The 14,017-nt window shown below is 37.4% G+C and overlaps 1 protein-coding gene across 3 annotated transcripts in view; it reads left to right on the top strand.

The window, feature by feature from the left end:
- The window catches only part of LOC126187545 (balbiani ring protein 3-like), a 245,985-nt gene extending 236,182 nt beyond the window's left edge, over positions 1-9,803 (top strand). For all 3 annotated transcript variants that reach the window (XM_049928696.1, XM_049928693.1, XM_049928695.1), the window contains 5 exons: positions 573-824; positions 3,081-3,267; positions 4,570-4,691; positions 4,814-5,040; positions 7,208-9,803. In XM_049928696.1, the coding sequence (XP_049784653.1) occupies positions 573-824; positions 3,081-3,267; positions 4,570-4,691; positions 4,814-5,040; positions 7,208-7,732 (1,313 nt within the window). In that variant the 3' untranslated portion in view covers positions 7,733-9,803. The remainder of the gene's footprint in view (positions 1-572; positions 825-3,080; positions 3,268-4,569; positions 4,692-4,813; positions 5,041-7,207) is intronic.
- Positions 9,804-14,017: the final 4,214 nt, after the last annotated feature.

Genomic DNA, 14,017 nt, shown 5'->3' with positions numbered 1-14,017 from the left:
TCTCCTCATTGACGGTCAACTCCCAGAGATCCTAATGGGGGACTAGTCCAGAATCTTTTTCCAGTAAAAAGGATGTCATGCCACCTTTTTCGATTAAAGACCACTTGTTCTGTGTATACACTTCGAAATTGAGTAATTCTGGTAATGCAAATCCCAGGGTAGGAACAACATTTGTATGTTTAACATATTGTGTGTATAATTAGCATATTATTTGTATTTCTGCATCTCTGGAAACATGGTATTGAAGCTCAGTTGACTATCTCTTCACATTTTCGTGAATGTGACTGTTGCTCAATGGCGTACTGCTTTCCACTTTGCTCATTCTGTTCAGTCTGTATGTTGCCACTTGCTGTCATAAGTATAACAGTATTTAAGTATAACATAATTACATAGCACAAAGTCAATATATTAAGTATTTTAATCATGTGATGTTCCACCCTGAATGCAAAATCGATGTATCTAAAAACAGAAATTGTTGTTTTTATAATATCCTGACTATATATGTTGTTATCTACTGTGGCTCTTTTTTAAAAATATTTATTTCTTAATTGTTAAATTTATTTTATTTACAGTTCTGAGTCAGTGTGAACGTCTGCGGGAGAAAAACCAGAAGATGGCAGAAATGTATAAGAAACCTACTTTCATTCCAAATTGTAATCCTGATACAGGAAACTGGGAGCCAGTTCAGTGCTTGAAGCATGTTGGTGTTTGTTGGTGTGTCAATAAAATTGGCGAACATGTTAAAGGATCACTTATACGTGGTGATTCACCAAATTGTAGTTCCCGGCAAGCTCGTAGACGAATGGATGTGGAGGAAGATACCTGTTAGTATTGGAACTGAAAATATCACTTACATATTAATGTAGAATAAGATGATGCAATTATCAAACAATGGAAAATCTAGGATAGACTGTAACAGTATTATGAAAAGGGTAGTTGCTACTCACCATATAGCTAAGATGCTGAGACGCAGATAGCCACAACAAAAACAACTGACAGGAAGTGAGCTTTTGGCCAACAAGGCCTTCGTCAAAAATAGACAACATGCACACACACTTTCATGCAAATGCAACCCACACATCTGTGTGAGTTGCGTTTGCATGGGTGTTTGTGCATATGTTGTCTGTTTTCAATGAAGGCCTTGTTGGCTGAAAGCTCACTTTCCGACAGTCTTTTTATTGTGCCTATCTGTAACACAATATCTCCACTATATGATGAGTAGCAACTATCCTTTTCACAATATTGATAGATCCAATTATTTCACACTCTTCCAGTACCAACCATATGATGCCTTTAACATACGTTTTTCTTGGGATGAATGGAGGTACAGTGAATGATCATTTGACAACACCAGCAATGATAGTCCATTGATTAAAAATTATAGCATAATTTTTATTAAAACTAGCTTCTTAGTTACTTATTAACAGTTGCTTGTATTCTACATCAATACTAGTGCATCGACAGCTAGAGGACTCATTACAAGCATGATTAGAACAAAAGAGATGAGTTTCTGCAATCGCAAGATAAACTATGATTTACCTGCTTTGGCTAACTGCTTTAAAAAATTAGAAATATAAATGTATGCTGCAGCAGTCAATATGTTTGTAAATATCCTTGTACTTAATAGCCCTCTTCAAATGAAAACCCTCTAGTACTTACCACATTGAATGTAATCTCATTCACTGCAGCCGTATACGGCAAGCCATAAGCTCTAGACATTCACTGTATAATTGAGCTGCTGAGAACCATAAGGGCCTAAGGCAATTCATTGACAATTGTGAGTCTAGTATTTATTGAAGTTTCTGACATCTGTTGATTTTCTGACAAGTCAGATTTATCTGTGCTGTAAGTCGCATTGTATGTATGGACATTCACAAAATACTGTCTCACTGTTTCTTTGATATTCACTTAAATGTGGGCTTGATGACAGTGTGCTTTAGGTCCTCAATATTGTCAGCTAACATATTTATGCAAAATTAATATTTGTGAAAGAGGTCATTATGGACTGTAATGTGAGGAATATTAACATAATTTTTGTGCCTAATCAAGTGTTATTTCCCGGATTGCCTCGGACATTAAATAGTCCTGATGGAAGGTAGATAACTACCTTGGACCTAGAAAATTGGATAGAAAAAATAGTGCATTTTAGAGATACAAATTGTGGCAGTAACGGTGCCAGTATGTCATTTGACTGAAAATGGATTAGAATATATATGGTTATAATAGAAGGAAACATTCCACGTAGGAAAAATATACCTAAAAACAAAGATGATGTGACTTACCAAATGAAAGTGCTGGCAGGTCGACAGACACACAAACGAACACAAACATACACACAAAATTCAAGCTTTCGCAACAAACTGTTGCCTCATCAGGAAAGAGGGAAGGAGAGGGAAAGACGAAAGGATGTGGGTTTTAAGGGAGAGGGTAAGGAGTCATTCCAGTCCCGGGAGCGGAAAGACTTACCTTAGGGGGAAAAAAGGCCGGGTACACACTCGCGCACACACACACATATCCGTCCACACATATACAGACACAAGCAGACATATTTAAGTCTTTAAATATGTCTGCTTGTGTCTGTATATGTGTGGACGGATATGTGTGTGTGTGCGAGTGTGTACCCGTCCTTTTTTCCCCCTAAGGTAACTCTTTCCGCTCCCGGGACTGGAATGACTCCTTACCCTCTCCCTTAAAACCCACATCCTTTTGTCTTTCCCTCTCCTTCCCTCTTTCCTGATGAGGCAACAGTTTGTTGCAAAAGCTTGAATTTTGTGTGTATGTTTGTGTTCGTTTGTGTGTCTGTCGACCTGCCAGCACTTTCATTTGGTAAGTCACATCATCTTTGTTTTTAGATATATTTTTCCTTCGTGGAATGTTTCCTTCTATTATAACCATCTTTGTTTTTAGGTATATATATATATATATATATATATTTCCCTTGTCAAACAACTAGTCGGACTTTGTCTGTTACTATATTTATTCTACTTTCATATGGTAGAGCTGGTCATCAGTTATTAAAACTTTCCAAAGCTTTGCAATATGTTAAACATAAGGTATAATTTTTACCTTCTCTTTCACAGTGGCAGAAGAACTCTTAAGAGAAGTGTCTCAGTTAATTGCTCAAGAAGAATATATCCCAGATGTGATTGTGAATGAAGAGGACAGTATTATGTTTGAAGATGGTTTTAAAACAAGGTGCCAAGCACAGAAAGAAAAATTGTCAGGTGCCAACTCTGCATACTCGGTCGAATGTGATGCTGAGGGCAGGTAAAAAATTAGTTTAACTTACTTTAGTCACTGGCTCACAATTCTGAGTTCATTATACAAATTTCTTTAAATGTTTCATTTGTAAGTGATAGTACATGAAAAAAGTTGCTCCACAAGTATAATTACGAAAGAAAAAGAAACAATAGAATGCGGAGATTTCAAAGAGGAGCAGGAGCAAATGTATTGTAATAATTTTATATGCTATTACTATAACAAGAAACCTGTGGCTGTTAGAAAATGTAAGGGAAAGAATACTCCAAACAGAAGTCAAACACCCAGCAGTAAATACTATCCAATGAAGAGGATAAAATTTTCATGATTTTTAATTTATTTCTTTTTCTTCGTCTATTGTCAGGCAGAACAGGTAAAGGAATATACCAGAATTTATTTTATGGTCTTTTAGATGAAATTCAACATACCCACTGGGTTCTAACTCCGCTGCCACAGTAAACACTGTAATATTCACCATAGCTAAACATAGAATACTACCTTTATATTATAATAGTTGTAATTTTCAGTGACCTACATCCATGCAGCAGGTGAATTGTATCACTCTGTCCTTCTTCATTAAAACAGGTCAAATTAAAACCTTGTCTTCCTGGGACTCTAATGCATATAATTAGTTTTTGTTGCCTCTCACTGATCACTTCACACTTGACATTACAGCAATATCCCACAAGTATGGATAAAGTGACAACCTCTGTCCCTAATTCTTTCTACTTTACCGTTTCTTTCTGTGTTACAAGATGAGCCAGGAATTTTTGACAAATGTTCTTTGTTGTTAGTGACAAGAATGAGTTATTCTTACAGGTACGGTGTCTTTCATGGGGATTTTTTTGAGTGATCTCTGTCGTGTAGAATGGATATGCATGAGAAGTTAGCAGCAGAGAGATAGCTGGCTATGACAAAACTCCAACAATGCATGAATTGAAGATTATTTGTGATGATGAGACCAAAAACACCCTGTTAATCCCAAACGGTTACTTTTGAGTAATTTTTCTTTTCCCCACAAAAATGTGCTCTTTTATCTTTTTAGGGACTTAATTCATTATTTTCCTATGTTATGTTTAGTTCCAGCTGATCAGTTATGATATAATCCTAAAGCAGAAGATTATTTTTTCATTAGTGACAAATGTGTAAATAATACCCATTAGTATTCAAAGTATTAGAGTTTGAAAACAAGGTAATTACTGACTCGTAGACTTACAGAAACATTTAAGTTCACAAACTCGTAAAAGTATTGAGCATTGTCAAAGTTTAAGTATTCCAGCACTTTTTTCATCTGTGAATATTTATTCTCAGATTTTCTCCGACACAATGTTACCCACGGAATTCAGAGAAATTTCCTGAATGCTGGTGTGTTGATGAAGCTGGGAATCAACTTCCTAATACCACTACATTTCAGAGAGGCTCAAAAATATGTCGTGAGTGTCCTTACAATGTCTATTTTTGTACACTTTATTCAAATGCACAAAATTTATACATGGTTAAATTACTTCAAGCATAGTTTTGTGTTAAATGGTACTGATATCACCATTATTTCCAGTGCCTACACCAGTGCAAGCTGTTGACATCACTTTGGGCTTTCATGGACATTTCAGCAGATCACTTGAAAGCAAACTGGAAACAAAGATAGCAAAATTGTTGTTTGATATTGGTGCAAAATTGAAGGACAATGAACTAAGAATTGAGGCCCAGCCAGATACTATATTTATAAACTTTTCTGTGATTGGCAGCAGTAAGGTTGACGTGTCTTTCTTCTTGGAGCAAATGGTATGTTGACTTAAGTTGCAAGAATTACTTATGGAGGTGGCTCTCATTTTCATGTTTTCTTGTCAGTTCGTGTTTACATGTTTATTGATACAAATGCATACTTACTTATGATTAGTAGATTCATAACTTTCTACAATGTGGCTCAATGGCTTGGTTGTTTAATGTCCATGAATCCAAAGGTTCAGGATTAAATCTTGGTCATAGGTTTTTTTGCTGTGACTTATTGGTTATTTCACATCTTACAATGATTTATTAATGTGAACAATGTAGGAAAAGATAGATTGCAACTTACTGTAAAGGAGAAACTTTAAGTTGAAGACAGGCATAATTAAAAGACACTTACATAATTTTTTTGGCCGCAGCCTTCATCAACAAAAGAGAAACATAGAAACACACACCCTACATACACACAATCAACCACACCTTGCACAGACATGGCTGTCAACTTTAGAAGCTCAGGCCAGAATGCAACTATCATGTGGGATGGCAGCAGCAGTCTGGACGGGGTGGGGAAAGGGAAGGGATAGTAGTGCATGGGTGAGGAGACAAAGGAACACTGTCTGGCAGAGTGTACAGGTACTAGAATGTCAGCAGGCACAGTGACAAGAGGCTGTGGGCAGGGAGGTGGGTTAAAAAAAGGAACAAAAAAAGAGAGGAGCGGGAAAGATGGGTGGGTGCGTTGGCAGAGGACAGCAAGCAGAGAGATTGTGAGATGAGAATGGGGAGGAGATGGTACGATAGATGGGGTGGAAACAGTTGAGTGGAAGGTGTGGGGACAGTATGTTATCATAGGTTGGGGCTGGGCTAATTACGGGAGCAGAGAATGTGTTGTAAGGATAACTCCCATCTGCGCAGTTCAAAAAACTTGGTGGTGGAGGGAGGATCCAGATGACTCGGGCGGTGAAGCAGCCATTGCCATCAAGCATGTTGTGCCACAGGGTGGTCTTCTTTGCTCTTGGCCACAGTTTGGTGGTGGCTGTTCATCTGACGGACAGCAGGCTGGTAGTTATACCAGTATAAAAAGCTGTGCAATGGATGTATCAGAACTGGTAAACGACGTGACTGCTTTCACAGGCCTGGCCACTGATGAGATAGGATAAACCTGTGACAGGGCCGGGCCATCTGTGGAAGCAGCCATGTCATTTACCAGCCCTACTGCAACCATTGCATAGCTTTTTATATTTGTTTCACTTCCAACCAGCTGTCCACCAGATTCAACAGCCACCACCAAACTGTGGCCAAGATCAGAGTAGACCACCCTGTGGCACAACAAGCAGCTGAGAATAACATGTTTGATATCCATGGCTGCTTCACTATTCAAGCCATCTGGATCCTCCCTTCCACCACCAGCTTTTCCATACTGCACAGATGTGAGTTATCCTTACAACACATTCTCCACTCCTGTAGTTATCCCGACCTCAGTCTATGGTAACATAATGTCCCCACACCCTCCATCCAACAGTTTCCACCCCTCTGTCCTATCATCTCTTCCCCATTCTCATCTCCCGACCTCCTTGTTTGCCATCCTCTTGCAATGCTCCCACCCATCTCCTTTTCATTCCTTTTTGCCCACCTCCCTGCCCCACAACCTCCCGATGCTGCACCTGTAGGCATTCTAGTCCCTGCATACACCACCAGTAAGCGTTCCTCTGTCAGTCCCACCCATACACTACTATCCCTTTCTCTTCCCCTCCCCCTTCCAGATCATTGCGGCCATCCCACGTGATAGTTACATTCTGGCCTGAGCTGCCAGAGTTGTGCATGAGGTGTGCTTGCTTGTGTGTATGAATGGTGTGTGTTTCTCTGCCTCTCTTTTGCTGATGAAGGCTGTGGCCAAAAAGCTTTTTGTAAGTGTCTTTTAATTATGCCTGTCTGCAATTTTACTTATCTTCTTTATGGTAAGTAGCAATCTATCCTACATTTTTGGTATACCTTAAGTTTGTCTGTGGTTGGAGTAATATTATAATATTAAACTTTTATATTCTTATAATTCATCAGGTAAATCCAAGGTCACAGAAAGGCAAGGGCGTACCACCACCATAGGATAGACCCATGCCAAGTCTTTTTTATTTTTTTATAAGAAATACTTGAAGAGCTATAATTTAATTTGTTCTTCATGAGACAGTGGCATACTGTATTAACATAGGTACATCCTTTTGTTTTTCAGGTCAAAAATGAAAAACTGATCCTCAATATTGGTGAAGGTCGTGCAGCAAAAGCCGATATTACAATCTCACGCTTCACTCATCGATTGGCGGATTATGACTCAAATGACATAGAATATTCAGACCGCATAATAGCATTAGAACACCGAGAAATAGTATCCCAGTCAACAGTGTCGATGATAACTCCATATCAAACAGCAATCATTGTACTCTGTGTTGGGTCTGCCTTTATTATCTGTATATTGGTTATTGTCATCATTTTATACAAGAAGAAGATTGCATCCTCTGAGCTTTCAGAATCTCTTAATGAAAAGTGTGCAGGACTGGATCAAAGATTTTTAGCTCAAGCTCCACCAATATATGTGGTGTCTTTGCCACCAACTAAAACCATGAGTGATGAATCCTCTCATCACAAATCGAAAGAGATTCCGTGTCAGACCAAAGACAGGAAGGATGGGGTGGCAGATACCGTTGCCTCAAGTGAAGCAAAACTGGAAGACAGCAGGCCAGATAATGATGTTGTGTAACATGGGTTGCATGACTTATCATTGTTACACCACACATTTTGATGGTGCAGCAGAGTTGTGGTCCTTCTCTTTAGACTGAACTAATTGTGACACTCAGTTGGTACAATTGAGGAAATGCTGACTATGTGAGAAAGAGCTGGTTCACAGTATGAAATGTTTATTTCATTTGTGTATTATATGTATATTCAGCAATGAGTTATTTCATTATTTTAACTTGTAGCTCATCATCATCATCATCATCATCATCATCATCATCATCATCATCATCATCATCATCATGGACTGTTCATATTCCTTTTCATACTGCATTTTTTATTCATTTTAGCAGCATGATACATCTGCAAACCAGTAAATATACATTTAACTCTTTTCATATTAGGTGTCATCAGTTTGAAGTGTATTACTACTGTGATGCGCCACATGAAAACAGTCATGTGTTGGCCACTGCTCGTATTCCAAAGAATGAAGTTGTTATTTTGCTTGTTTGCTTCCTACTCTGAATGAATTTGAGAAAACTATGCACAGAAAGAGAAAAAAAGCATGTTATCTTTGCAAAGCCTAAACTACATCTTTGATACACTGGACTGTCAAATATTAATTGTCTCTTTCAACAATTTGCATTACCAAGTGGTTTAGTAAATAGTTTCGAATCATATAGCATTGGAAGGACATGTGAGTTGCAGATATCTGGCATATAAAAAAATTCTATGTAGTATTCAATCCTCTTGGTAGGGAGTGACTCCTTAAGTTTCATCTTTGTGTAATTTTCAAAGAAATATTGATTAATTTTTGTTGATAATACTAACAATCAGTTAAATTTTGTATTAGCTCTTTCCCCTAAGTAAAACAATGTCTTTCAAATTTTACTAAATCTGTAATGTAACAAGAACACTGTACATTATTTGTCCTTTGATTTACTGTAATTTCAAAAGGAAAGGGCATTGTTAACCAACACTGAAATGCTATATATGTATGTATTGCATTTAATGGAATTCAGCTGTTATGATGGAAAAATCTGAGACAGACAGTAAGGATCTTCACTATTTGTTTGATTTTATTAATGTTTCTCAAATTTTCATTTTTATGCTGAGTAAAGTACTTTGAAGCTGACTGATTGCTCAACTGAAATATTTTCAAACACATTATTGTCACAATTGGACTGACTGAGAGCTTCCACTCCAACAATGCAAGTAATGTGCAACCATTAGCTACACCAGTCATTTTGAGTGGCTACTTGTATATAACATAATGTAACTAATTACCAAAGACAAAGCATCTCAGATGTGTGATAGACTATATGTTTATTCTGCTGAGTTCAGCTTAAATATTCATGAAGGACACAGGTTTTGAAATGGCACTTAAAGAAACTGTATGTTTGGAAGACACTTGCTGCCTTAAATTTCTGTTTCATGCATGGATTATAACAAAAAAAATGTAAGACATTACTATGCACACAGAAAAAAGCCATGTTTAAACATTTGTCCATAAACAGAAGATAAAATGTGCTTAATGAGACAATGGATACTTATCACTGAGCACAGTACAGTTTGCATAGATCTACATATCTTACTTATAATGCAGGGCACTTATATTGAAAAGGACAAAAAGCAGTTTGTAGTGTGATAGCTTTGAAAGTACTCTCATACTCCATAGCCAAGTGAGGAGATGCTCTCTCTCTCTCTCTCTCTCTCTCTCTCTCTCTCTCTCTCTCTCTCTCTCTCTCTCTCTCTCTCTCTCTCTCAGGAGAACACATTTGTAGATAGTTGTGTAATGACATTGACTTACTATGTGGCAGCAGCTAAAATTGTGTTGCTCAGTATCAATATATATATTCTTTAAATTGTAATTTCAGTGTGTCATTGCAGCTTACCTTACAAACCCCAAATAACAATTGTGTGTACCTAATTATAAAAACTAGTGACTGAAGTGTGACATCTTATTTTATACTTTCAACCACTTTGTTTGTGTCGCTAACAAATGGAAAGGTACCAGTAGAAATCTTGGTGCTACTGTTTGTTGTTCTGTATGACTTAATAATATTTTTCAATAAAAGTATAAGACTGAAACAAAAGATATCTCATCAAGAAAAATGCCGTAAAGTATAGATCCCATGCAATATAAACAATATATTACAGAAGAAATGAGCAATTTGGCTTGTTTCTGCAAGTGTGAGACATTTGTAGGGATGGATGCGGTCTGCTTTTAGATGTTACACTGTAAAATTAACCTGAACATAAGTGATTTGGTAGCACTATAATGGGTTTCACAATGAGAGCACTGTCTCTGACTCTTTTTCAGTCTCTCACTAATTTATTCAACCAATCAGTGTCTACTGTGCACAAAGCTAGATACAGATGTAAGGTAAGTAATGCGTGAAACATGTTAACTCAGTTTATGAAAAATAATTTTTATTCATTAATTCATCATGCCACATAGCACAAATAATAAAAGAAAACCATAATGGATAACAATAAAGAAAAGTGACTTTCAACTTATTTCTGCAAAATGTATTAATTTAAGCTGCTATATTCATCTGTTCTTAGAAACATTGTAAACAAACATAAGAAAATTAGTGGAGGACTATTCAATAGCTACCATTGTATTAAATAGCTGCTCTTTATTTACCACTGTTTGCTTGAGACTTAATTTTCCAAGGGCAGCACTTACCTGCACACACTAAAAGGGATACCTATTTATAATAAGTGTGATTATCATTCTATTAAAAAAAATCAATCTTCTAATCTAGATAAGAATTAATTTTATTGACTAATGTTTATAAGATATGTTCTTAAATTTTCTGAAATTCCTTATTATATGTTTGCAAGCAACCTAAAGATTTTAGCACCATAAAACACGACTCTACTCTGAATCACAGAAAAAATAAAATAATTAATAGTACTAATAAACAATAAAAATAATTCTGCAGATAAATGAAAAAATCTTTCCTTCACGAGAGCTCCATAAATGATGATTTCATAAATACTATCTGAGATGGGAAGAAGTGTGTGTGTGTGTGTGTGTGTGTGTGTGTGTGTGTGTGTGTGTGTGTAGCTGTAATAATTCTTGTAACCTACTCACCTCATGCCACTTTAAAGCAGCCTGCAAAAACAATGCATGAAATATGTAAGTATCTGTTTGACTAATAGTAGTTTCGCATTGTTCTAGTAAAACATGAAGGAATTTTTCTTATAGAACTACTGCTGAAGGTGTGTGCAGAAATAATAGTACTGCATGACTAATGAAACTAACTGGGAATTATACTATGTAACTGGAATCTTTTAAAGGAAGGATTATACAAGGATGATGACAATGAGACTTATTTATCATATTGGGTAGTTTGCACAATGATGTGGACAAGTCACTTAGAAAGAAGTATCCCAAATATAGATAATCTAATGTGGAAAGGAATTTTTGTCATAATTATGTACAGATACAGCTATATGTTGCAATTCATATCCCATCACATCTAGTCTCTCTCTCTCTCTCTCTCTCTCTCTCTCTCTCTCTCTCTCTCTCTGTCACACACACACACACACACACACACACACACACCACTATACCTCTCACACACACTTCATTCCCACAATTACTATTACTGCTGTGAGGTACGTTCAATAAGTAATGCAACACAATTTTTTTCTGAGATCAGATATAGGCTCATAAATGAAACACGTAGGAAAGAGGGCTCCGAAGTGAAATCTTCATTTCTGAATGAACTCAGCAGCAGATGTTCAGTGCCCTTCAAATATTTTAGGCCATCAGGCTACAATTTTTGTATGTGTATCAATAAATGTTTTTGTATACTAGTCTGAAGATAATATTTAGAAGGTAGGTTGACTGCAGGGAGTTGCAGACAGGCCGAAGCTGCTAGAGTTGGCGGTCATGTATGCGTGAGGTGTGCTTGCTTGTGTGTGTGAATTGTGTGTTTCTTTTTTGATGATGAAGGCTGTAGCTGAAAGCTTTATGGAAGTGTCTTTTAATTGTGCCTGTCTCAACGTGTCATCTTTACGACAAGCAGCAGTTTGTCTTTCCCTACATTGTTGATATTCCTATCGTAGTTAATTAATTTCAAAACTCCTTTCTTTGAAGTTAGTTGTCTGATTTGACAGTACTGTATTATTTTTTAAGTAGCATTTATGGGAAAAAATTATGGATATATTCTTCCTTCCATCTCTCTACTTTCTACAGTATATTAGTATGCACAGAAGCAGCTAACTATGTGTATGTGTAGATGGATATGTGTGTGTGTGTGAGTGTATACCTGTCCTTTTTTCCCCCTAAGGTAAGTCTTTCCACTCCCGGGATTGGAATGACTCTTTACCCTCTCCCTTAAAACCCATATCCTTTTGTCTTTCCTTCTCCTTCCCTCTTTCCTGACGAGGCAACCGTTGGTTGCGAAAGCTAGAATTTTGTGTGTATGTTTGTGTTTGTTTGTGTGTCTATCGACCTGCCAGCGCTTTTGTTTGGTAAGTCTCATCATCTTTCTTTTTAAATATAACTATTACGTAGGGCGCACACGACCAACTGTCGGTCACTGACAGTTTTGCTGATTTTGACAGACATTATGTATTCTAAGATAGGGAAGGACACGACCTACAAAATAGTCAGGCAGATAAAAAAGATGAGACATATTCTATTTTCCAACCAATTCTACCTGATCTGACTGCTGGAGATAACGATGAAGCATTCACGTTTAAATAGGCGTAAGCACACGACTGTCAATTTAATAGTCAGACAGGAGGGATAGAGAGGGAGGTACAGTTTGCAGCACAAGTACTGGCAGTCCCAAAACGCAGCCAGTCCTCTTGCTTCTGTGCACCTAGTGTTGTTCCACTGGAAATCTTATGGACACTTATTTCGTGAGATATTTGGTGCAATCACGATCACTGGACCACCCTGTATACTGAACAGTAATGATCCTATAACACTCCCTTCGGATACACCAGAAGTTATTTTAATGTCTGAAGATTTCTCTCTGATAGGAATGATAATCTGTGTTCTAATTCCTAAGGACTCTTCATTCAAGTCATAAAGCTAGTCTGATATTGCATACGTTCACATTTGGGTCATTAGGCAACAGCGCGGATCTACAGGAAGCGGCTTCCAGAAGTCAAGGAACACATCATCAACCTGAGCACCTATGTCAACTGCCTTCTGAGCCTCTTGGATGAACAGAGCGAACTGGGTTTCAAACGATCGTTGTTTTGCGAATTTCTCCTACAGAGGTGGTTTTCCGATCTATGAAACGGTCATAATATGCGAGTGTAAAATGTGTTCCAAAATTCTGCAACAGAGGTACATCAGAGATTTAGGGCTATAGTTACTTGTATCTTTCTGACAACCCTTGTTGGAAACATTACCACATCTTCTTCAGTAACATAAAATAAAGTACTTTTTACCTGTTGCCTTGAACAGTTGCTACAATCTATTATAAGCTGTCTGTATGTATTTGTGCAATTTTATTTTAATCTTCAGATTATCACTTGTATGTTGTGTGGTATGTTCACCAAACACCAATAAATACATTAAAAAAAATGTGCTAGCAATGCTCACTGCCAGGTGCTAGTGAGATGGGATATGGGCCATCAATGGAAGAAAAGACATGTGTAGTGTGCTACGTAAAGGGTTTATATTAGATCTTGCAATTGTTACCATATTAGTCTGATTCAGTTGCACTAATTACGCCACAGTGCCACCGTTCTCCCATCCAGCTGAAGCATGGTTACATGTTGATCCCTGTGCCAAGGAAATGGGCCATCTCTGGAAAAGGGCCATATCTGGAAATGGGTTGCTGTTCAGGCATTATTTACTGTCTTGGGTTTGTTTTTCTGGCAGAGTTAGTCATATGTTAACAGTGATGCACAGCAGTATGGATAGGTCTATTGACGAGGAGCTGGAGGATTTGCACTTTGTGAATCAAGGGAAGAACGTCATAGTAACACTATGCTGGGCTATTCCCACAGCGATGACAACCACAGCACAGTGCTTTTACATTGTCTGAGGGCTGTTGCTTTTGTGTTGCACATTTTGGTGACTGCATATTCTACACTTCACTATTGTGGAGGTATTTTCTCAGAAAGAAGTATAACTGGGATAACGAATGGAATAAAAAATATAATTAGATTATCACTCTGTAATGAGTCATCTGCGACCACAGGCTCCTTGTACTAAAATACTCATAAAGTACCCCTGAGCATCCTCCAAAGTTTTGTTCAGATTCGCACTGTGTGTTTATTTATTCTGAAGTGATATTTCGACCATATCTTTTGCTTCTATAATGATTAA

Source organism: Schistocerca cancellata, chromosome 5 (assembly GCF_023864275.1).
Source record: "Schistocerca cancellata isolate TAMUIC-IGC-003103 chromosome 5, iqSchCanc2.1, whole genome shotgun sequence".
NCBI lineage: Eukaryota > Metazoa > Arthropoda > Insecta > Orthoptera > Acrididae > Schistocerca > Schistocerca cancellata.
Note: the sequence above shows the minus strand (reverse complement) of the source record. Positions and strands in the feature narration are given on the sequence as shown.